This window comes from Epinephelus lanceolatus, chromosome 18, assembly GCF_041903045.1.
Source record: "Epinephelus lanceolatus isolate andai-2023 chromosome 18, ASM4190304v1, whole genome shotgun sequence".
NCBI lineage: Eukaryota > Metazoa > Chordata > Actinopteri > Perciformes > Serranidae > Epinephelus > Epinephelus lanceolatus.
In genome coordinates this window covers 26309730-26332037 of record NC_135751.1, presented here as the reverse complement: position 1 = coordinate 26332037, position 22308 = coordinate 26309730, and the positions used below count along the sequence as shown (strand labels likewise).

General features: G+C 37.8%; 2 protein-coding genes across 6 annotated transcripts in view; one reads left to right on the top strand and one right to left on the bottom strand.

The window, feature by feature from the left end:
• The window catches only part of arhgap17b (Rho GTPase activating protein 17b), a 38722-nt gene extending 27611 nt beyond the window's left edge, over positions 1–11111 (bottom strand). For 3 of the 5 annotated variants that reach the window (XM_033644267.2, XM_033644268.2, XM_033644270.2), the window contains exons 1-2: positions 10713–11110; positions 3679–3718 (exon numbers count right to left, since the gene is read on the bottom strand). In XM_033644267.2, the coding sequence (XP_033500158.1) occupies positions 3679–3718; positions 10713–10765 (93 nt within the window). In that variant the 5' untranslated portion in view covers positions 10766–11110. Of the gene's footprint in view, positions 1–3678; positions 3719–10712 lie in introns of all 5 variants that reach the window. The other 2 variants (XM_033644266.2, XM_078161322.1) reach the window with 2 other exon arrangements.
• Positions 11112–19776: 8665 nt separating this feature from the next.
• On the top strand, positions 19777–21697 carry aqp8b (aquaporin 8b). Its single transcript, XM_033644306.2, has 5 exons — positions 19777–20290; positions 20535–20661; positions 20757–20971; positions 21278–21412; positions 21509–21697. Exons 1-5 carry the CDS (start codon positions 20028–20030, stop codon positions 21549–21551), a joined length of 783 nt encoding a protein of 260 aa, XP_033500197.1. The 5' UTR covers positions 19777–20027; the 3' UTR covers positions 21552–21697.
• Positions 21698–22308: the final 611 nt, after the last annotated feature.

The following is a 22308-nucleotide window of genomic DNA, read 5'->3' as shown; positions in this document are numbered from 1 at the left end:
TAGCCCCGAGGACTCCCATCCCCCAACACACATACAGACACACACACACTCACACATGCATCCAGTATGATTTCAAGATAACAGAACATTGCCAGGGTTCGCCTTGAGTGGAAAACCATGAGTTGCTTTCTCTGCAGTGCCAAACCCCTGAGCTGGCGAGGCGTTACTGAATGAAAGACTCCCCAGTAATGTTTTAATACCAGCAGTTGTACTCCAAGACTGCAGAGAAACCTGGCATCAACAAGCAGCTCAGGCATGATGGCTTTAACAGAGCAGGAGAGGAGAACTTGTAAGTCCTTTGATAACTTCCGCATTTTACTCGTCCAGAAAACGACTTCTTAAAGGGTACTTATGGTATTTTTCAACCTGGGCCCTATTTTGTCATGTTTTTGTGTCTAAATGACGAACAGAAACAACAGTTTATGAAACCGATCCAGTATTAAGTGAGAGGTCTGCAGTCGGAAGTCCAAAACAGGTTGCAGTGTAACCACTCAGGGCATTTGTGCACCGTCAATATAGGTCCCAGTGGCGGCTCCTGCCAAATTTCTCAGTGGGGGCAATTGTTGTGATGATGGCTGAGGTGACCCGTTCAATGGGTAAATTTGAATTAATTTGGCTCTACAATGACTGAACAATCCACTGTGGTCATCAACAGACTACTTTTCATCAGTTTGCCCACACAAATACCTTTGATTGTAAACAGAGACCTGTTTTACCATTAATCAAATAAAACTGAGTAAGGTATTCACTGAGTCATTGTCAGTCTAAATCAGAAAACATTTTATTATAGCTAAGTGGAAATTCATTTTGTGTTCTGATTAAAGAAATAAATGCAAGCATACCCTACAACTTAATACAATGCACATGACATAGTATCACTGCTCTTTGACCTGACCTGAATGTTTTCTGTTGTTGTTTTTCAGTTTCAGTTATATATTGGGGGGGGGGGGGGGGGGGCATTTTGGGCATTGGGGGACGTGTCCCCCTCAATGTATATGGTGACTACTGCCCTGTCACGCAGGCATAATTAAGCTGCAGTTGTCTGGGTGCGCAAAGGTGAAGTGGTTGGTCTTGTCATACAAAGTTTGATGGAGTGTCAACTGCACAATATGGAGATATTTGCATCTTGAAAGCCGGACTACAAATGTGGATAGACAGGGAGAAACACACGCAAGCCTAAGACGTGGTAAGATACGATATTCCTCACTATATGAAGTGACTGATAACAAGATCTGTATCATGGATTGTGAAGAAATTCGTCAGGTTTTTATTTTGTAGACAATTGATCTGCATTTATAGCGTGATGGGATGACAGCACAATGATGTGTGTTATCACTGGAAAGCTCCGGTCCGGTTTCACGTGATATGTGGCTTCTTGCTAATGGTTGCAGAGAATATCCATAGAGAAGAACGGGTGTGAATTTGGACACACTATGCGTCGTTCCTTTTTAACCTATATGGTTAAAAAACCTCTTGGATCAGCTGGAAACGTTAGTCATGTTGATCTTGAATGTGACCGCTGCGCAGTGGCGCTGCCTCATGTGATGTCGGAATAATCGGAAAAATGAGTTTCCGACCGTAAAGCAATATTTCAGTGGAAACGGTTGACGACGTGCACATTTTGAGTGATAAAATACAACACATATTCTTTGTAATGTCCATGATGTCTCCACATTATGACTTAAACGCTCATGAACACACAGTGAAGTAAGAACGACTTCCCAACATGGGAAATAGGACCATCCGAGGAGAACATGAATGATACTTGGTGGATTACGTATGACGAAAACACATTGGAGCAAGCCCTCCCGGAACCCATAGAGATTGCATTGGAGTGCCTGCATTTAGAAAAAAAAGCCTTTTACATTAAAGTCTATGAGAGTGACGTGACTTCACACTGCCTCTGATTGGATATTCAGAGGCAGGACGAGCTGTTTCAAGTGAAAATGATCATAATAATTAATATATTGTGTGTATATATGACAATAATGATGATGATAATCATACATTTATTATCATCATCTTTCTTTTCTTTTGTGGCTCAAGGAGGGGCGGCGCCCTATCGCCCTCTATTGGCCAGCCGCCCCTGGTAGGTCCCCTAAAAGTGCTTGCTTTTGCCACTGACGGACTCAGATTGTTATTTTAGTTGTTTCACATTTTATGGAAAGGAGCCTACAGAGATAGACTGCATTGTTATGCAGTTAGATCCTTTTTGTTTAACCAGAAACAGCCCCGAAATCACTATTGCCATACCCACCAGACTGCATTTAAATAAAAAATAATTTTAGCATGTACAGAGTCAGCATATTTTCACATCCATGTGAATTTAAACACACTTCATTAAAAGTCGGCAGGAACAAAATAAACAAACAACATCTTGTTTCAGCTTTCCATGTCACCAACAATCACCAACTCTGACTTGATTGAAATGAACCCTTAGCACTATCCCCACCATTGCTGAGATTTTCCGTCATTTTTGACAGAAGGCTTCCCTGCCATTGACGAGATATTCCAGCAATCCGTGTTTTCACTGCTCTGATAGGGGGTTGCACATCTTGTGCCATGTCCAAAAACAAACGAAGAAAGAGATCCGCTGGAAACAGGAAGCAGATGTTGTTTACAGAAACGTAGCAGCTCGTAAATGGCTCGAAAATGCCAGCACCCATGGAAAAGTTTATGGTTGCGCAAGCCGTGGAGATGTTGATGGACTCAGACTCTGACAATTCCTGTTTTGATCAACATTCTGAATCCGACGAAGACGAAGAATTGGACGAAGAAGCAAACAAGTGTGGTGGGACGAAACGGGATCTCCGTGACGGTGACAGTGACACACAGAGGAGAGACAATGGACAATGAACGTGACAACGTGTTCCGCTATAACTCAAAGAGAATATTATTTTCATTATGATTATTATTATTATTATTGTCATTTATACAATTCAAATTGACATAAAAAAATGAGAAAAAAAACAAAAAATGTAATATGAAATTGATTTTGTACTTGAAAATGCACAAATTGCACAAGTGCTGATGAAAAAGGAATGGAATAGGATAGAATAAAATGTTTTTGTGTTTAAAAACAGAAGGTTTCTTCTTTAGTTTCATACTGTTTACATGTTCATAGGACAAATTCTTCTGTGGGTCTTGAAAGATGAATATGATCAAAAATGCTGGCAGAGGCTGGCTAATTAAAAATAAAACTCTGTCAGGGAAAGTGTTCACTCACTCAGATGTGAACATATTCTGTCTCTATACAAGCTAAAATAACTGTTTACTGAAATGGTATCTGGTGGATTTGGCGATAGCAATTTTGAGGCTGTTACAGGTTAAACAAAAAAGATCTTACTCTTCAACAAAAAGATCTATCTTTGTATGGATCCTAGACACTTAGAATAACAATCTGAGCCTGTCAGTGGCAAAAACAAGCACTTTTAGTGGATGTAAATTGACAGTGCACCAATGGACCAAGTGCAGATGCAGGCTGTTTCATGGCTGCCAGCTGCAGCCCTCTCGCTCAATACTGGACCATTTTCAGAAATTGTTGTTCTCATTAGTCACTTAGACACAAAATAATGACAAAATGGGGTTGAAAAATGCCGCAGCCCTTTAAACACAGTCTGTGTATGAACGACAGGTAATGTACGTGAACAGTGATAGAGAAGAAGAAGTCATATTCACCTGTAGGAGGTCATCACTCAGCACCTCAGTTTTCTCAGCCCTGTTGAGGGAAACACAAATATGAAGCCAAACGTCAAACAATGACAACAAATAGAGAAATAAAATACAGATAGAGAAACACATCTTCAACATACAGGGATAAAACACAAAACCATAAACAACCAAACAAATAATAATAATAATAATAATAATACAATCCAAGGATGTGAGTTAAGGGACACACATTAGGCTGGGTATCGTTTGAAAAATTACAATACCAAGTACCAATACCGGTACTCTTAAAGTGATAACTGCCATCTCCATCAAATACACCAGGCCTGACTTCACCACAGCACCGACTGTAAGGGTGGTAGCTGCTGCGGTAGTGGACCAATTACGTGTGTTATATTGAAGAACAGTTGTGGTGACTGGCGGTGAGTGAAACCATACATATAGTATTTTTTTTCTAGATCTGTGTACAAAAAGGATCGAATTCAGGTAATGTGACTCTTAACTTAGGGCCCATGGGCCAAATCTGGGCCGTGACAGGGTGCCAGGTGGCCCCCCAAAACATTATCTGTTCATAATGAAAATAAATTGATTTATGTTGGGATTTTCTTTGTACTTTTAATATAAATTAGGTGCCATAGTGTATACAAAGCAACATAATAGAGCTTGTTGGAGCTGCAACAAATGATTACTTTCACTGTCGATTAATCTGCTGATTTTTTTTTTGATTGATAAATGAGTCGTTGGGTCTATGAAATGTCAGAAAATGGTGAAAATGTTGATCATTGTTTCCCAAAGCCCAAGATGACATCCTTAAATGTCTTGTTTCGTCCGTATTAGTTTACTGTCATATAAAAGTAAAGAAACTAGAAAATATTCACACTTAAGAAGCTGGAATCAGAGAATTTCTACTCTTTTTTTAACAATGACAAACAGATTAATCAATAATTATATTAGTTGGCATAATAATATTAATTGATGACTAATCAATTAATCCTTGCAGCACTATTTGGGAGTTCTCAACGGTACCCCCTGACAGAGGTCCAGGCTAAACCCTGAATGTCCTCAAATCCTAGGAACAGGGGCTGCTGCGACTGGACCATGACCTCCTCTCATTTTGCAAACATGGCCCCCTGGGCAAAGACAGTTGGGTAGGTATCTCTGTGATACTGGGTTATTTCAGTTGATACCTTAAAAGGTATGGAGTACCGTTACCCAGCCCCATACACACCTGTCCTATGATGATGAAATTGAATTATATGCCTAAAAAAACATGGAGAATCTGAACATGTCTCACTCTGCACTCTGTTTTCTTATATATCACAAGCTGAATTTCAACTAAACAAGACCTAACTTGCTGTTAAACTGAGATAAACTGATGAGCACACAGAAAACAAGACCATCAAACTGATGCAGCAAAGTCTTTCTTGCCCAACCTGTCCGCAGTTTGTGCCTGTGGCAATGTTACACAGCCCATAATATGCTTAAATCCACACTGAAATGTTGTCACATGACAGACCAGCTGAACTATGTGGGTACCTTTGTACACTCGACATGTATGCACACATGCACAAGCCCATCACCACTCGTGCCTGAGGATGTTTTCCATGATGGACCTGTCGGATTCCTCCACCCTGTCCGAACACACACTTCCTCTAGTGTCATCTGCACCTTGTTTGTTATGGCAACAGGGGGGGAGGTGTTTGTATTTGTGTGGAGGAGGGTGGGAGTTGCCAAGTGGCTTGTTGATGTCTGAGACACACTGAACACACTGTGCATTGTGGTGGAGTCTGCAGAAAACAGGTCAGCGACATCACTCCAAAACATCTAGGAAATGTTGAAATGCCAAAACCTGTTCTGAAATAAGATACGCACGTGTCTTAATGTGACCTCTAACTCTCAAAGCAGATTTCCACCCATTTTGCTAATGTTGCTGAGCTAGTGAGACAAGGAAACGAGCACATCGCTCACTCTGTCGATATCTCACAAATACACCAACCACACACGTATTACATCTACACACACAAATCCCTGAAGACCTCTCCCCTTTCTCCACCAGAGCAGGCCCACACTATAGATTTAAATCTCACAGGGATCAATTAACCCTCTCCCACACAAGAGCTATTACCTAATACTGCTGTAAGTTACACCCTACAGACTCAGGCTTACCTCACTTATGCTTGCCGTTATCCTCACCGTTAATCGAAGACGCCTTTGGTTGCTCTCGACTGACTCCAGCTCACGATGAGTAGAATATTTTGTCTTACTAATCAAAGATTCTGTTTGCACAGAGTTCTTCATTGTATGTGATCAATGATTTGCTGTTTGGCACACAGTTTAAGTACTGGCAATCATACTGTAATGAGCCATACTGTAATGAACCTCTACCTCTGAGCCACTTAACTAAAATAATCATTAGTTAAGATCAGACTTGATTTATCCAGAGGTAAACTGCTGAGCACCAGCTGCAATACAAAGTGGGAAGAGGGCAAATACTAAAAGCTGCATCCCTTGTTAGCCTCAGATGTCTGGTCAGATTTATAATCTCAGAGGGAGAGCAGGTCGTCCACCAATCCGGAGATCGGTGGTTCGATCCCTGGTTCCTCCAGTCTGCATGTCAAAGTATCCTTGGGCAAGATACTGAACCCCAAATCTTTCCCAATAGCTGTTCCAGCCCTGTGTAAGAGTGTATGAATAGTTACTGAGAAGCAAGTGGCATCATGTATGGAAACCTCAGCCACCAGTGTGTGAATGTGTGTGAATGGGTGAATGTGACATGTAGTGTAAAAGCCCTTTGAGTAATCGAAAGACTAGAAAGGTGCTATACAAGTGCAGCCCATTTACCAGTTCACTTATTCTTTGATTGGATAGCTCTGGATTTAAATAGAAATTCTGACAATTAAGGATTTTTTTTAAGGCAAAGTTTGACTGTTTGTGTTTAGACCACATTTAATACGTTGGCTTCTTTTTGTTTTGTAGAATTTTTTTTGTGTGTTTTAATGAAAAGTACTGACAAAAAGTACAGTTTAGATATTGGTACAGAAATGCAGGTATTGTTTCAGCACTGATAACCAGCCCATCTCTGAACTGTATACACTGCGGCTTCTTGAATTTTCTACCTTGATATACAGGGCTTTTTTTGTCTGTTTTTTACAACTTGTTAATTTGTTTAACATACGCAGCATCACATCCTAAGCAACGTGTTTTTCCAGGCCGAGAGGAAACTAATGTTTAAAACAGAGTGTATATAAAATCGGTACAAATAAATGACTTTCATGTAGCACTAATCCAGACAGAGATGAAAAATAAGCCATTTATTTATATGACAAAGTCACAGCTTGTTTAACAGGTCAACAAATAGATGTGCTGCATCTATGTGATGACATGATATATGATCTTGGAGCCAGAATACCTCCACACTCATCCACATGATCGCATTACACATTAGGCTTTACTGGCTCGCTACAGGAGCGATCTTTAGATTCCTATCAATATTGAATCAGCATTGATTTGACTGGAGTGCAGCTCGACTCTGGCCAGCAGCTATTGTTCTAAGAATAGACTCCCACACTGCTGGAGCCCAGACCCGGAAAAAAAACTTGGAGCGAAACAACAGAAAGACAGAAAGAGAAGAAGAGTGTGTTGTGTAAATGGACTTTTGATGACTATGCCTGTAAGAAAACGTATCAGAGTCCAAATACTAAAAACCTGTTCAGATTCATGTATCAGATGATGTTTAACTGCCAGCGTTTTCATCCCAAATCAAAGTTTTGTTAAAAGCCCTCTGTGTGAGCTTATCTCTCCACATGTATGCACTGATTCGTAAACACTGCTGCCCTTCAAGCTCAAACCACACTGCAACAACTACATGCAAATCAAACTGGCTTCCTCTTTTATAAAAACACCCCTCTGTGGCTGTGTGACGTTCCCAGCCCTCTGCTGTGTCCCCGTCAACAACCATGGAAATGCTTACTCCACAAAAACCCTCCGTGCCCGGCCCTTCCTGCCAAAACAGAGAACCACATCATCACGGGGGAGACAAATTCACTGGTTTGTGAAAGAGATAAAGAGTGGCCCTCATGCAACAGTAGCAAAGGCAATCGGTTTAGAGTCCATTCAAATTTAATTTGGCTTATATGTCCGGAGGGATGGGACTTAAAATTCATGGAAACAGATTGAAAACAGTGTCCTGTGAGAGGGATCATGTGATGGAAAACAGACTCCTCTGAACCCAGTATAGGCAAAATAATCCATCACAAAAATCTAAAGATGGGCCTACATCTTTATGATGATGTAACTTAACACTTTTTCTTTAGGTTTGTGTTGTCATACTGATGTAGAGCTGCAACGATTGGCTATCTATCTCTGGTTTGAGCCATTTATCACGCAAAATAATGAGAAAATGCTTCAGTTTGTCTTGGGAGGATTTGGGGTTTTCAAAGTTCTGTCAGCCACAACAAGGTGTTCGTAGTCATCACTTGGGGATCTAGGAAGTTGCGATTGGCCTTTTTGTTTGACATTTCATCCACCAAACAATTAATAAAAACAATTGCTTCCCTTCACTGACGCTAGGTTTAAATTAAGATTGGGGAAAACCTATACCTTGGCATTTGAAACACTGATTCGACTGCGGTGGTTACTTCCAGTGATCACTGACTACATGGTTTCACCCTACACACCTTTTTATCAAACACAAAGAGGCTTATCTCAAGCAGTTATTCATATAACATCATCACTCCCACTTTGCTTTAGTCATGCAGTGCTACAAATGGCACCAAAGGATTTCCCTGTATCCAGCAGTAATCCACAGCGGAGGGGTGTGTGCTTGCAAACACTTCTGCCTCTCAGTGAGCAAGCTGTCACTCTGCTCAGTGGAGTGTTAGTGCTCTTACACAACATATGGAGGAGCGTATGTGAGGAATTTGAGGCCAGTGGCTTCGGGCTGTTGGTTGGAAAGTCATTTTGGAGAGACATATCGAGGGCATCATCTGCAGACACTGTTAATGCAGTAATGACTGGAGACATGGTCTCAGTGGTGGCTGCTGATAGAGAACAGGGCTGGAAACCCCTGTGGGGACGGAGATGAAGGGAGAGGAAATGGTATAGATATTTGTGTGTGTGTGTGTGTGTGTGTGTGTGTGAGACTACAACTGCAGAAATAAATAACAGTAAATCTAACATACTGTGTAGACCTCTACTGGAGTGAAATGTGGGGCCTGAAGTTGTAGAGGGCCCTGGGCAGAGCAGTATTCCTTCTGCAATATAGATATACAAATTACATGTAATGAATATTGTGGAGTGTCTATTTGCACCAAAGTGAGAACAGCCACAGCCACACTGCAGCTATTCGGCTATTCACAACCATTTCTACGACCCGTTATTATGGATGCATGCTGTGAATGGGCTTGTACTTGTCGCACCGACGTGTCGAGGCTGGAAGTGCTTTGGATAAGGGCAAAAAGGTTACAGTTAGAGCTTGTAGTAGCCAGACTTGGATATTCTCTGAATTTAAAGTGGTACATTTACGAGAAAAAACTCACAAATGTACGACCAGAAAGTTATGTGACGCAGAATAAAGAGCATTATAGTCCATGGCAGAAGTAAAACGTGGTGGCTAAGTGGATTAAGCGCAGTATTATCACACAGGAGACTTCAGTTTTTAGGATGTATAAATCTGCTGAATGCACGTTGTTTACATAAACTTAAGCAGAACAGCATATATACACCTTGGTGTAAATAGCATCTGCCTTAAAATGGCTGAAGCTCAAACAATGTGTCAAAAAATGAATCGGCAACTATTTTGATAACTGATTAGACGTTTTAGCTTTTCCATCGAGCAAAATTGCCAGCTGGTTCTTGCATCTAAATTAAAAAAAAGTTTTGTTTGGACATTTCATTAAGGTAATAGAGCTGCATCGATTAGCTGATTAATGGATTAGTCGATCCACAGAAAATTAACTGTCAACTAGGTGATAACCAAATAATCATCTTGGTCATTTCTTAAGCAAAAAGCCAAAACGTGCTGCTTTCATGATTCTTAAATGTGACAAATTGGTGCTTTTCTTTGTCATACATGATAAAAAACTGAATAACTTTTGATTTTTGGACTGTTGGTTGAATAAAATATACTATTTAAAGATGTCACCTTGGTCTGTCGGAGGTAACAGAGGGAATGCTTCACTATTTTTCTGACATTTTATTGACAAAACTATTAATAGAGAAAATTTTGGGCAGATTAATCAATAATGTAAGTTCTTCAGATGTTTAAAACCAGTTGGTGGCTACCTCAAATTGTGTCCATTCCTCGATCACCCTGTACGTTATTTCTATTCCTTTGGTCCGCAAGGGTCCACTGATCAAAAGAGTCAAAAGGGTTTTTCATAAGAATTAATGCAAGTTGTGTGTATTGTTTTAACAGAATAAAGTGATGTTGTGTCTGCATGTCAGGTGAATGATTCATAATGGATATATTATCTGAAGCCTACTTTTTATATATGAGTAATATTCATACTGGTTTAAATAAACAATGTGATTGTATTTCCTGTCTTTGCTGAGCAACAGTTTTGTGTGAAAGGAATTAAAAGCCTGTCTCAAATAAAGGCCGGTTGATTTCAGTGATTTAAGCAAATAATAGCCCGGGCTATTAATTGAAATTTTACAGCAATCAAAATTAAGATAACTGTGGGGACTTACAGACACACTATAAGTCCTCACATAGGTAGTAAGAGAATAATAATAATTAAGCAAGGACATATGGAAACCCATTAACCTTTTCAAACTCTTCCTATTGCTCCAAAAATCAAAGTTCATGTGATATGTGGGCAGGTTTAGTTTCTTTCTGACATTACCCAACTGCAAACGGATGCTTCACTTTCCTCAAACTTAAACTATCCAGGTATGAGTTATGCAAAAACATGGCCCAGCCCTTCAACATGAAGACACATGACAATGAAGAAACAACGGACAAATCCTAAGTGCTGGCCTGCCAGACAATAACTGCATGACATCAACATGCAACAATGCATGATGATAGAACAAACACTCACCTTCCTACAGTCTGGTTGGCAAGTTGCCTCATGCGATTAAACTGTTTCTTCATGTTGTTGAGTTTTTTGTCCTCGTTTGCGTCTCCTGCAAGTGTGTAAAAGTTAGCGGCACCTCAGCTCTGTCGTTCATCCACCGCGGATCCAAAAGTTGCGCTACGTCGCAGCCATTGTGGCAGAAACAGGGCTGCGCTCCGACCACTTTTACGCACTACAGCTGTCTGGTTATACTGGTTAAACTCGGGGACATTGGCCGTGGAAAGAAGCGCAGAGAAGTCAGTTGAAACAGTCCCTGGCAGGCTGCTGGATCCCCATCGCCACGATTATCCGACTTCCTATAAGACTTACTGGTTTGAGTGCAACCAGTGTGGTAGGAAGAAGGAAGTGCCTGTACTTCCCTACTGTAAGCTGCACGGCCCAGTGGTGACATGTGATACCTAAGCAAGGAAAAAAAAGCATTGACTCAGCTATTGAGCTGTCGTGGTCATGGCTCTCAGTCATTTACGTTTCAGTTGACTGTAGAAAGTAGTTTTATAATGTAGACTAGGAAATATTAAAGTGTTAAATGAGGCTTAGTATTTCATAAAAAAATGCTGAACTAATCAAAATCTGACAAAAACGTCACAGGTAAATAAATAAAAATCTGCAAAAAAAAAAAAAAAAAGACTAAGATGCTTTTAATTGCACTTATTCCACCGAGCCAGAGTCAGTCTGTCACACTGGAAGGTAATGAGCTGCTCCGGACTGACTGGAGATCAAGCTGTCATTAATTACTACATCAGCACTCTGCTGCCACCTTGTGGCTGCTGCCCTGTGGTGACAGCTGAGAACCTGTGACTCATTTCTGTCATATTTTAACAGAATAAGAATATAAGATTTTTTCATCAGAAAAAACACATAAAACAGTATTTGAAGGTGCAAAAAATGTTGATGCTATCATAATCACCTCTGAGATTTTTTGCTGCCACCATGGGTGGATTATGAGACAACAGGTCCCTGGGCACAGACATGTAAAAGGTCACACCATCTCTCCTACACAGGAGCAAAACTGTCTAGTGATTTTGCCTTTTTTGTAGCATATTGCAGCTCTATAGGTGTTCTGTGCTCCTTTTTGGTTGTTTCGTCCCTTAGAGTAGTTATTTTGTGTCTCTGTGGGGTAATTATGTGTCTTTTTTAGTCTCTTTGTGGTCATTTTATGTCTCCTTGAAGTAATTTTGTGTCTTTTTTGGTCATTTTGAAGTAATTTTGTGTCTTTATTTAGTCTCTTTGTGTCTCTTTAAGGTAATTTTGTGTCATTTTAAGGTGATTTTGTGTCTTTTTTTTTAGTCTCTGTGGTCATTTTATGTCCCCTTGAAGTAATAATGTGTCTTTTCTGGTTATTTTGTGTCATTTCGAGATAATTATGTCTCTTTTTTAGTCTCTTTTTGTCTCTTTGTGGTCATTTTATGTCTCTTTAAGGTAATTTTGTGTCTTTGTTTAAGTCTCTTTATGGTCATTTTATGTCTCCTTGAAGTAATTTTGTGTCTTTTTTGGTCATTTTGTCATTCTGAAGTAATTTTGTGTCTTTATTTAGTCTCTTTGTGTCTCTTTAAGGTGATTTTGTGTCTTTTTTTTAGTCTCTTTGTGGTCATTTTATGTGTCCTTTAAGTAATAATGTGTCTCTTTGTGTTTCTTTGTGGTCATTTTATCCATCCATTCATCCATTTTCATCCGCTTATCCGCAGCCAGGTCACGGGGGCAGCAGGCCGAGCAAAGCACCCCAGACATCCCTCTCCTCAGCAACGCTTTCCAGCTTTTCCTGGGGGACCCCGAGACGTTCCCAGGCCAGACAAGATTTGTAATCCCTCTAGTGTGTTCTGGGTCTGCCCCGGGGCCTCCTACCTGTGGGACGTGCCTGGGACACCTCCAGCAGGAGCCGCCCAGGAGGCATCCTAGTCAGATGCCCAAACCACCTCAACTGACGCCTTTCAAAGCGAAGGAGCAGCGGCTCTACTCCGACCTCCCTTCAGACGTCCGAGCTCTTCACCCTATCTCTAAGGCTGAGCCCAGCCACCCCACGGAGGAAAATCATTTCCGCTGCTTGTATCCGCAATCTCATCCCTCCAGTCACTACCCAGAGCTCATGACCATAGGTGAGGGTTGGGACGTAGATGGACCAGTAAATCGAAAGCTTTGTCTTCTGGCTCAGCTCCCTCTTCACCATAACAGACCGAGTTTCTTCCTGGTTATAGTGTTAACTTGAGTGACTTTTTGCAGGTGAAGGCCAGGGGGGCACCCTGACATTGTGTGCCTGGTACACCTGTTCATTAATCCATCCTTGGTCATTTTGTGTATTTTGATTTAATTTTTGTCTTTTTTGGTTGTTTTGCATCTCTCTGAGGTAATTTTGTGACTTTTTTTAGTCGTGTAGAGTCTATTCTTGGTCTCTTTAGAAACACTGTGGCCTTTTATTGTGTCTCTTTGTTGCATTCTTCTCCTGGTTGGTACGTGTTTCAGTAGTGTGAGTGACATTTTGCAGGTAAAGGCAAGGGGGTGGGGGGTGGCACATGACACTTGGGGCCCTTGAGCCTGAGCCAATACCGTTCAGTAATCCATTCATGGCTTCCACCTCGATACAGTAGAAGTGAATTAAATTTTTCCTCATGGTGCTCAAATCATTCTTCATGAAGAAGGTAGTAGTACATTTCCTCATTGACCTTGTTATTGACTTGATGATTATCAGGCTCCTAATTGCTCAAAAGCATGTTTTTTTTCCCAGACAAAGAGCACGCCTCTTCCTTATCTGCCTCATGTGGCCTATATTATGAGAGTCAATAATGAATACATCGTAAAAGCGTTCCTATCTATGCAGCAGTAATGTCATTGACTGATAAACCCTGTTCGTCATGGGACTGATGGTGACTATATGATACCAATAAATGGAGGGAAACATGTGGTGTGTGTTCATTCCTATGTGCATAAATAGCTGAAGTCTTGCTCAGGGTACTTTAACCCTGGATTGTTGATGTTAAAGAACAACTAGCGGCATAGTTTCACACCTGCAATTTGCAAGCAGCAAATCAAGTCAAGTGAGAACTCAGAGCCACACTTAACGTGTTTGAGAGAGAATATGCTCCCTTCTGTAGAGACAAAATTAGGTTTGATTTGTTCCTGTTTTCCTGGGTATCTGTTCCTCGTTTAGTTCTCAAACTTTTTTGTCACATGGTACTTTGCAGAGCTGCTTTTATAGTTTCATCCCTTACAGCAGCTATTCATATTAAATTTGGCTTCACACTGACAGAAAAGTAGAAAAGGCTCTTAAAATGCAAAAAGTATTCATTCATTCCATGTGCAGTGATGATGCCGACATGCTGATGATGACCAAAATGTTCAATTTTTGTCATTTTTTCACATTGTGCCACCTTTGCAGGTATAATAAACTGGGGTTCTTGAAGTTTTGATGACTGAGTGTCATTTCAACGTATGATTCAGAGCAATCAGAGCCTTCAGCTATCAGGCTCCTCTCTGTCCTTTGCTAACTCTCGTCCTGTTACTGCATGTCACTAACTCGGCTTCTTCTCCAGAGCCTTTGTGCTCCACCGTCTGGCAGGTTACCTCATATCGCAGCTGTGCCTGGATGGTGTGACGTGTGTGGTTGTGCTGTGGTGGTCCTGCCTGGTGCCTCCTACTGCTGCTGTTATCATTAGTCATACTTCTACTGTCATATACACATATGATTATTGTCACATACATAATATACTATCATATATTAATATATACCTACAACATATTGTACCACAATACCCGTAATTATTATTGTAATATTATTACTTAAATTAATGTTGTTGTAAGCTGTTATCATTACTGTCTGTCCTGCATCTCTCTCTCTGTCTCTCTCTGTCTCTCTGTCTCTCTCTCTCTCTCTTTCTGTCTCTCTATGTATCATGTTGTCATATGGATTACTATTAATTTATCATGTTTCCTGTTGATGTTCCTGTTCCTTATCCGCTGTGAGGGCCCAAAGGACAGAGGGATGTCGTATGCTGTAAAGCCCTCTGAGGCAAATTGTTATTTGTGATATTGGGATTTATAAATGAAATTGATTGATTGATTGATTGATTGATTGATTGATTGAGGGCCACACACGAAAAGTGCACACACTGACTTTTTATGACATACTTATACATATACGACGACAGAGCCTACGAGAAGGGCATATTACATTCTAGTTTTCCACTTTTAAGCCAAATACATTTAGGTGTAATGAAATGGAGAGACATTGTTTGACATTGATTGTACCTACCTCCAGCAGTGCAGTAATGGCTTACTATACTATGACCTTTTAATGACATATTATACTATGACTTTTTTGACATACTATACTATGACTTATTTATGACATATTATACTATGACTTTTTATGACATTCTATACTATGACTTTTTTTGACATACTATACTATGAATTTTTCGACATACTATACTATGATTTTTTTTATGACATTCTATACTCTGACTTTTTTGACATACTATACTATGACTTTTTTGAAATACTATAGTATTGCTTATTTATGACACATTATACTATGACTTTTTATGACATTCTATACTGACTTTTTTGACATACTATACTATGACTTATTTATCACATATTATACTATGACTTTTTATGACATTCTATACTCTGACTTTTTGAAATACTATATTATGACCTTTCTATGACATTCTATACTATGACTTTTTTGACATACTATACTACGATTTATTTAACATACTATACTTTGATTATTTTGACATACTATAATATGACTTTTTCGACATACTATACTATGATTTTTTATGACATACTATACTATGACTTTTTTGACATAAGATACTATGAGTTATTATGCATTCCATACTATGACTTTTTTGATATACTATGCTATGCCTTTTGACATACTATACTATGACTTTTCTATGACATTCTATACTCTGACTTTTTTGACATACTATACTATGACTTTTTTTTAAAATACTGTACTATTACTTATTTATGACATATTATACTATGACTTCTTATGACATTCTATACTGACTATTTTGACATACGATACTAGGACTTTTTTATGACATTCTCTCCTCTGACTTTTTTGACATACTATACTGTGACTTATTTATGACATATTATACTATGACTTTTTATGACATTCTATACTATGACTTTTTTGATATACTACACTATGACTTTTTTGACATGCTATACCTTTACTTATGTATGACATATTATACTATGAGTTTTTATGACATTCTATACTATGACTTTTTCGACATACTATACTATGACTTTTTTTTAAAATACTGTACTATTACTTATTTATAACATATTATACTATGACTCCTTATGACATTCTATACTGACTATTTTGACATACGATACTAGGACTTTTTTATGACATTCTCCCCTCTGACTTTTTTGACATACTATACTGTGACTTATTTATGGCATATTATACTATGACTTTTTATGACATTCTATACTATGACTTTTTTGATATACTACACTATGACTTTTTTGACATACTATACCTTTACTTATGTATGACATATTATACTATGAGTTTTTATGACATTCTATGCTATGACTTTTTTGACATACTATACTATGACTTATTTATGACATACTATACTATGACTTTTTTGAAATACTATAGTATTGCTTATTTATGACACATTATACTATGACTTTTTATGACATTCTATACTGACTTTTTTGACATACTATACTATGACTTATTTATGACATATTGTACTATGACTTTTTTATGACATTCTATACTATGACTTTTTTGACATACTATACTGTGAATTTTTTGACATACTATACTATGATTTTTTATGACATTCTATACTGACTATTTCGACATACGATACTAGGACTTTTTTAAGACATTCTCTCCTCTGACTTTTTTGACATACTATACTATGACTTATTTATCACATATTATACTATGACTTTTTATGACATTCTATACTATGACTTTTTGAAATACTATATTATGACCTTTCTATGACATTCTATATTATGACTTTTTTGACATACTATACTACGATTTATTTGACATACTATACTTTGATTATTTTGACATACTATACTATGACTTTTTTGACATACAATACGATGACATTTTATGACATACTATACTATGATTTTTTTGACATACTAAACTATGACTTTTTCAACATACTTTACTATGATTTTTTTGTGACATTCTATACTATGACTTTTTTGACATACTATACTATGACTTTTTTAACATACTATACCTTAACTTATGTATGACATATTATACTATGAGTTTTTATGACATTCTATATTATGACTTTTTCGACATACTATACTATGACTTTTTTGACATACTATACTATGACTTTTTTGACATACTATACTATGACTTATTTATGACATACTATACTATGACTTTTTTGACATACTGTACTACGAGTTTTTATGACATTCCATACTATTAACTTTTTTGACATACTATACTATGACTTTTCTATGACATTCTATACTACGACTTTTTTGACATACTATATTATGATTTTTTTATGACATTCTATACTATGACTTTTTTGACATACTATACTATGAGTTCTTATGCATTCCATACTATGACTTTTTTTGATATACTATGCTATGACTTTTTTGACATACTATGCTATGACTTTTCTATGACATTCTATACTATGACTTTTTTTATGTAATTTTGGATGTCATACTATACTATTTCTTTTTTATCATATTTTGGATGTCATACTATACTATGACTTTTTTTTATCATATTTTGGATGTCATACTATACTATGACTTTTTTATCATATTATGGATGTCATACTATACTATTTCTTTTTTATCATATTTTGGATGTCATACTATACTATGACTTTTTTATGATATTTTGGATGTCATACTATACTATTTCTTTTTTATCATATTTTGGATGTCATACTATACTATGTCTTTTTTATGTAATTTTGGATGTCATACTATACTATGACTTTTTTTATCATATTTTGGATGTCATACTATACTATGACTTTTTTATGATATTTTGGATGTCATACTATACTATTTCTTTTTTGTCATATTTTGGATGTCATACTATACTATGACTTTTTTTTATCATATTTTGGATGTCATACTATACTATAACTTTTTTTTATGATATTTTGGATGTCATACTATACTATGTCTTTTTTTATCATATTTTGGACGTCATACTATACTATTTCTTTTTTATCATATTTTGGATGTCATACTATACTATGTCTTTTTTTATCATATTTTGGATGTCATACTATACTATGACTTTTTTTTATCATATTTTGGATGTCATACTATACTATAACTTTTTTATGATATTTTGGATGTCACACTATACTATGATTATTTTGACATACTATTCTATGACTTTTTTAAGACATTCTATACTCTGACTTTTTTGACATACTATACTATGACTTTTTTTACATACTACTACTGGAGTTCAAAATTTACCCATCCTATGCCGTAGCATATCCGTGAGGTAGTAATGGATGTGAACCCCAGATTCCCGCACTGAGGTCAGTAGCTACATATATGCACATGTCTCCAGGAGCCTTTAACCTTTTTATTTTGGTGTTGGAGTTTAAAATTCACCTGCCCTGGATAATGATCGAACCTTTGACCTGAAGATCTTGAGTCATGTTTGATCAGCGCTGTCAAAAAAGTCATAGTGTAGAATGTCCTGAAAAGTCATAGTATAGTATGTCAAAACGTCATAGTATAGTATGTTGAAAAAGTCATGAATAGAATGTCAAAAAAGTCATAGTATAGTATGTCAAAAAAGTCATAGTATAATATGTTGTAAAAAGGTTATAGTATGTCAAAAAAGTCATACTATAGAATGTCATAAAAAGTCATAGTATAATATGTCATTAAATAGTCATAGTATAGTATGTCGAAATAATCAAAGTATAGTATTTCAAAAAAGTCATCATATAATATGATGTAAAAAAGTTATAGTATGTCAAAAAAGTCATCGTATATTATGTCAAAAAAGTCATAGTATAGTATGTCAAAAAAAAGTCATAGTATAGTATGTGAAAAAAATCATAGTACAGTATGTATAAAAAGTCATAGTGTAGTTTGTAAAAAAAAAAGTCATATTACAGTATGTCATAAAAAAGTCATAGTATAGTATGTCAAAAAAGTCATAGTATAGTTTGTCAAAAAAGTCATAGTATATTATGTCAAAATAATCAAGTATAGTATGTCAAAAAAAGTCAGAGTATATAATGTCATGAAACATCATAGTATAATATGTTGTAAAATAGTTATAGTATAGTATGTCAAAAATGTCTTAGTATAGTATCAACTTGGTAGAGCTTCAGTGATCCTGAGGGCTTTTTCATTCAATATACCTCCACCCACTCGTGGATCTAAACCACTGTGCAAAAATCCTTGAGCATCCATTAGCAATTGTCCCGTTCTTGTTATCATCATACATCCTGTGAACAGGCACAAACCATCCTGTGAGAACAGAGAAGGATTCAAAATCACTGTGTGTTTTGGGTCACCATGCACACTGTATTACCACTCAGTGCGCAAAGTCTGCACCATCTCCTTGGTGACATTCTTTTGTCTAATGTGTGAACAACTTTTGGGAAATGATAAATTAGTGAGTGACATCTACTCTATTATGAGATTATACAATTTAAGGTAACTCAGTGATATTTTTCCTAATTTAAAACAAGTTAAAGACTTTGCTTAGTTAAGTAAGTCTTCTGGCTTGCATCATTATCCAATATATTTTTGTCACAGTTTTATAATTATTAAGATTTAAAAAATCTTGACTTAAACAATATGGAAGTGCTGCTGTATCTATATGAAAATACCAGATAAAACAGTCAAGCCAAACATATAACAAAAGGTCTGCTTCGACCCTGCCATGGAAAAGTAGCTCCTGAAAACATGTTTATGTAACTTCACTGTAAATGATTAAGTTGCAATCATTGACCAAAACTGGCTGATTTTTAAACAGTCCACGGCGCATTTCACAAACTCATCTGCAAATGCATGAATTTACACATTGCAAGTTCGTCCCTGTAATGAGCGGATGAGCCAGCTATCTTGGATAAATAAGAAAAAGAGTCAGTGAGTTCAGGGCAGGTCAGTGGAGCAACTCTCCCCAGACTCTAACCTCACACACCAAAGTCCGTGTGATTAGCAGGCACAGAGATATTTGTATGCAGACCTCAGGTCAGCAGGCTCAGTGTTACATCCTCAACGCTTACAACCAGACCTCACTGAAGACTCATGGCTGATGGGAAGATGATGGAGATGGCAGAAGTTGGGGCATCTCTTATGACTTCAGAGTCAAAGCCACCTCCAGCCAGACCTCTTAACAAATTTGAGAGGGTATTTCAGCCTTGTCTGGGTGAGCTGGTGGGAACTACTTTCTTCGTTTTCATCGGCTGTGTGTCGGTCATAGAGAATGTGGAGTCTACAGGGAGGCTTCAGCCAGCTCTGGTGCACGGTCTGGTTATAGCCGTCATGGTGACTTGTATGGCTGAGATCAGGTGAGGATCATCTTCAGTGTTTATTGTGCCAAGTGTTGTCTTACTGTCTGGACAATAATTATTTACATATAGATTTTTTTTTCTTTATAAATAGAATTCTATTATTCTATTCTTATTTATTCAATCCATGTTGCACTTTTATATCTCATATTTATAATGCCCATTTAAAAAGTTCTACATTTTAAGACAACATTGCTTAAAATTCTGCAGAACTGATTTTTTGTCTTGATTTTTGCCTCTCCAGTGGATCCCATTTCAACCCACCATTCACTCTGGCCATCTATCTATGTGGAGGGATGGAGCTAAACATGGTGGCCCCATATCTTGTATGTCAGTTGGTTGGAGGGGTGCTTGGAGCTGCGATGGCGAAGGTGAACCTGCCTCATTTTTGTGTCAATAAAAACATTCACCTTAGGCTCTCTTGTATGTGCATAAAATAGCCCTGAATCATGGCTGATGCCAACAGGCGATGACCTCAGGGGAGAACTTCGCCAAAGCCCACGGAGCTGCATTTGCTGTGCTGCACGAAGACAGTGAAGTAGGAAGAGCTGTGTTTGGAGAGGTCGCCATGACGTGCCTGATCACCATGGTGCTGCTGCTGGGGGCAGTCAACACCAAGACCAAAAGTCCCATGGTGCCATTTTTGGTGGGCTGTACTGTTATCTTCAACATCTTGGCTGGGTGAGTAAAACAGAAGAAGTGTGAGTCTACAGATGAGAAATTGAGTGTGTCTGTTTGTGTGCAACTTAATATCATGTATGGATGCATTCATGATATTTTACAGGTTTGCTCAAGTAAAAAATTTTTTTAAATATCACATTTATCTGCATTATTATTGCTATATCACATATGACTGTGGGATGTCATATTTATGCTGCAGCAGTGATGCAAGTACAGCAGAAGTATACGCTGCTGTAGGATTAAAATTAACATAGATATCATTGTTCTCTGCTCACATGATTACCTCTTACCTGTTTGTTTTATCAGTGGAGATGTATCTGGCACCTGTATGAACCCAGCCAGAGCCTTCGGTCCGGCCGTAGTGAGCAACTACTGGGTTTACCACTGGGTCTACTGGGTGGGACCCATCGCAGGAGGTCTAATAGCTGCCGTACTGGTTCGGTAGGGGAACGCGACATATACATATTATACTGTAAAGGACTGTGTTACTGTATTACTGACTGAACAACTTAACTAACTGTTTTCCTGTTTTCGCAGACTCCTGCTTGGAGACAGGAAGATTCGACTCATTCTGAAATGAGACATGAACTTAGTTGAGATAAATCGTGAGATTACTTTATCATCTACAGTTACAATATTACCCCTTCTTTTGTTCCACTGAGATGTTTGTGTACAATAATGCTGTCTTTGCTATACAATAAAGTTGGACTTTTTCATATAATTAAAGATACTTCTGTTTGTTATTGGTCACATTAAAGTCCCACTGTGTAAGATTTAGGTTGATTTGGTGGCATCTAGTGGTGAGGATTGCAAATTGCAACCAGCTGAAACTTTACGGGGTTAAATTTCCCTCAGTGTTCATTGCTCAGGAGGTTTTTACCAGGTCATATTCTCTAAAAAACAAATGGACCAGGAGATTAAAACCGGATAAAATACTGGATAACGAAGGGGCTGCTGACTATGATGACCAATGGGAAAATGCAAAAACTGTTGTGGCCCTATCTAGAGCCAGTGTTTGGTTTGCCTGCTCTGGATTACTGTAAAAACATAGCAGTGCAACATGCCGATCGCTGTAGGAGAGGATCCGCTCCATATGTGGACATAAATGTCCCATTCTAAGGTTAGAAAATTCCAATATGATTCTTATTTTCAGGTGATTATATACTTCAGAAAATATTCTTATGTTATTATATTCCATTTCTGCTGGTATATCCCCTAAGTCCTACACACTGGACCTTTAACATGTGTAACTTTACTCTTGATTCTCCGAGTGCAGGTGCTGCAGTTTGATGGTTGAAGAACAAAGGTTGTAAGCTTGCACAGAATGAATTATTATG

Coding starts and splice junctions, on each gene's coding strand:
- aqp8b (XM_033644306.2), top strand. CDS start 20,028: ATGGCTGATGGGAAGATGATGGAGATGGCAGAAGTTGGGGCATCTCTT. Junction 20,291..20,534: donor ACTTGTATGGCTGAGATCAG/GTGAGGATCATC, acceptor TTGCCTCTCCAG/TGGATCCCATTTCAACCCAC. Junction 21,413..21,508: donor ATAGCTGCCGTACTGGTTCG/GTAGGGGAACGC, acceptor CTGTTTTCGCAG/ACTCCTGCTTGGAGACAGGA.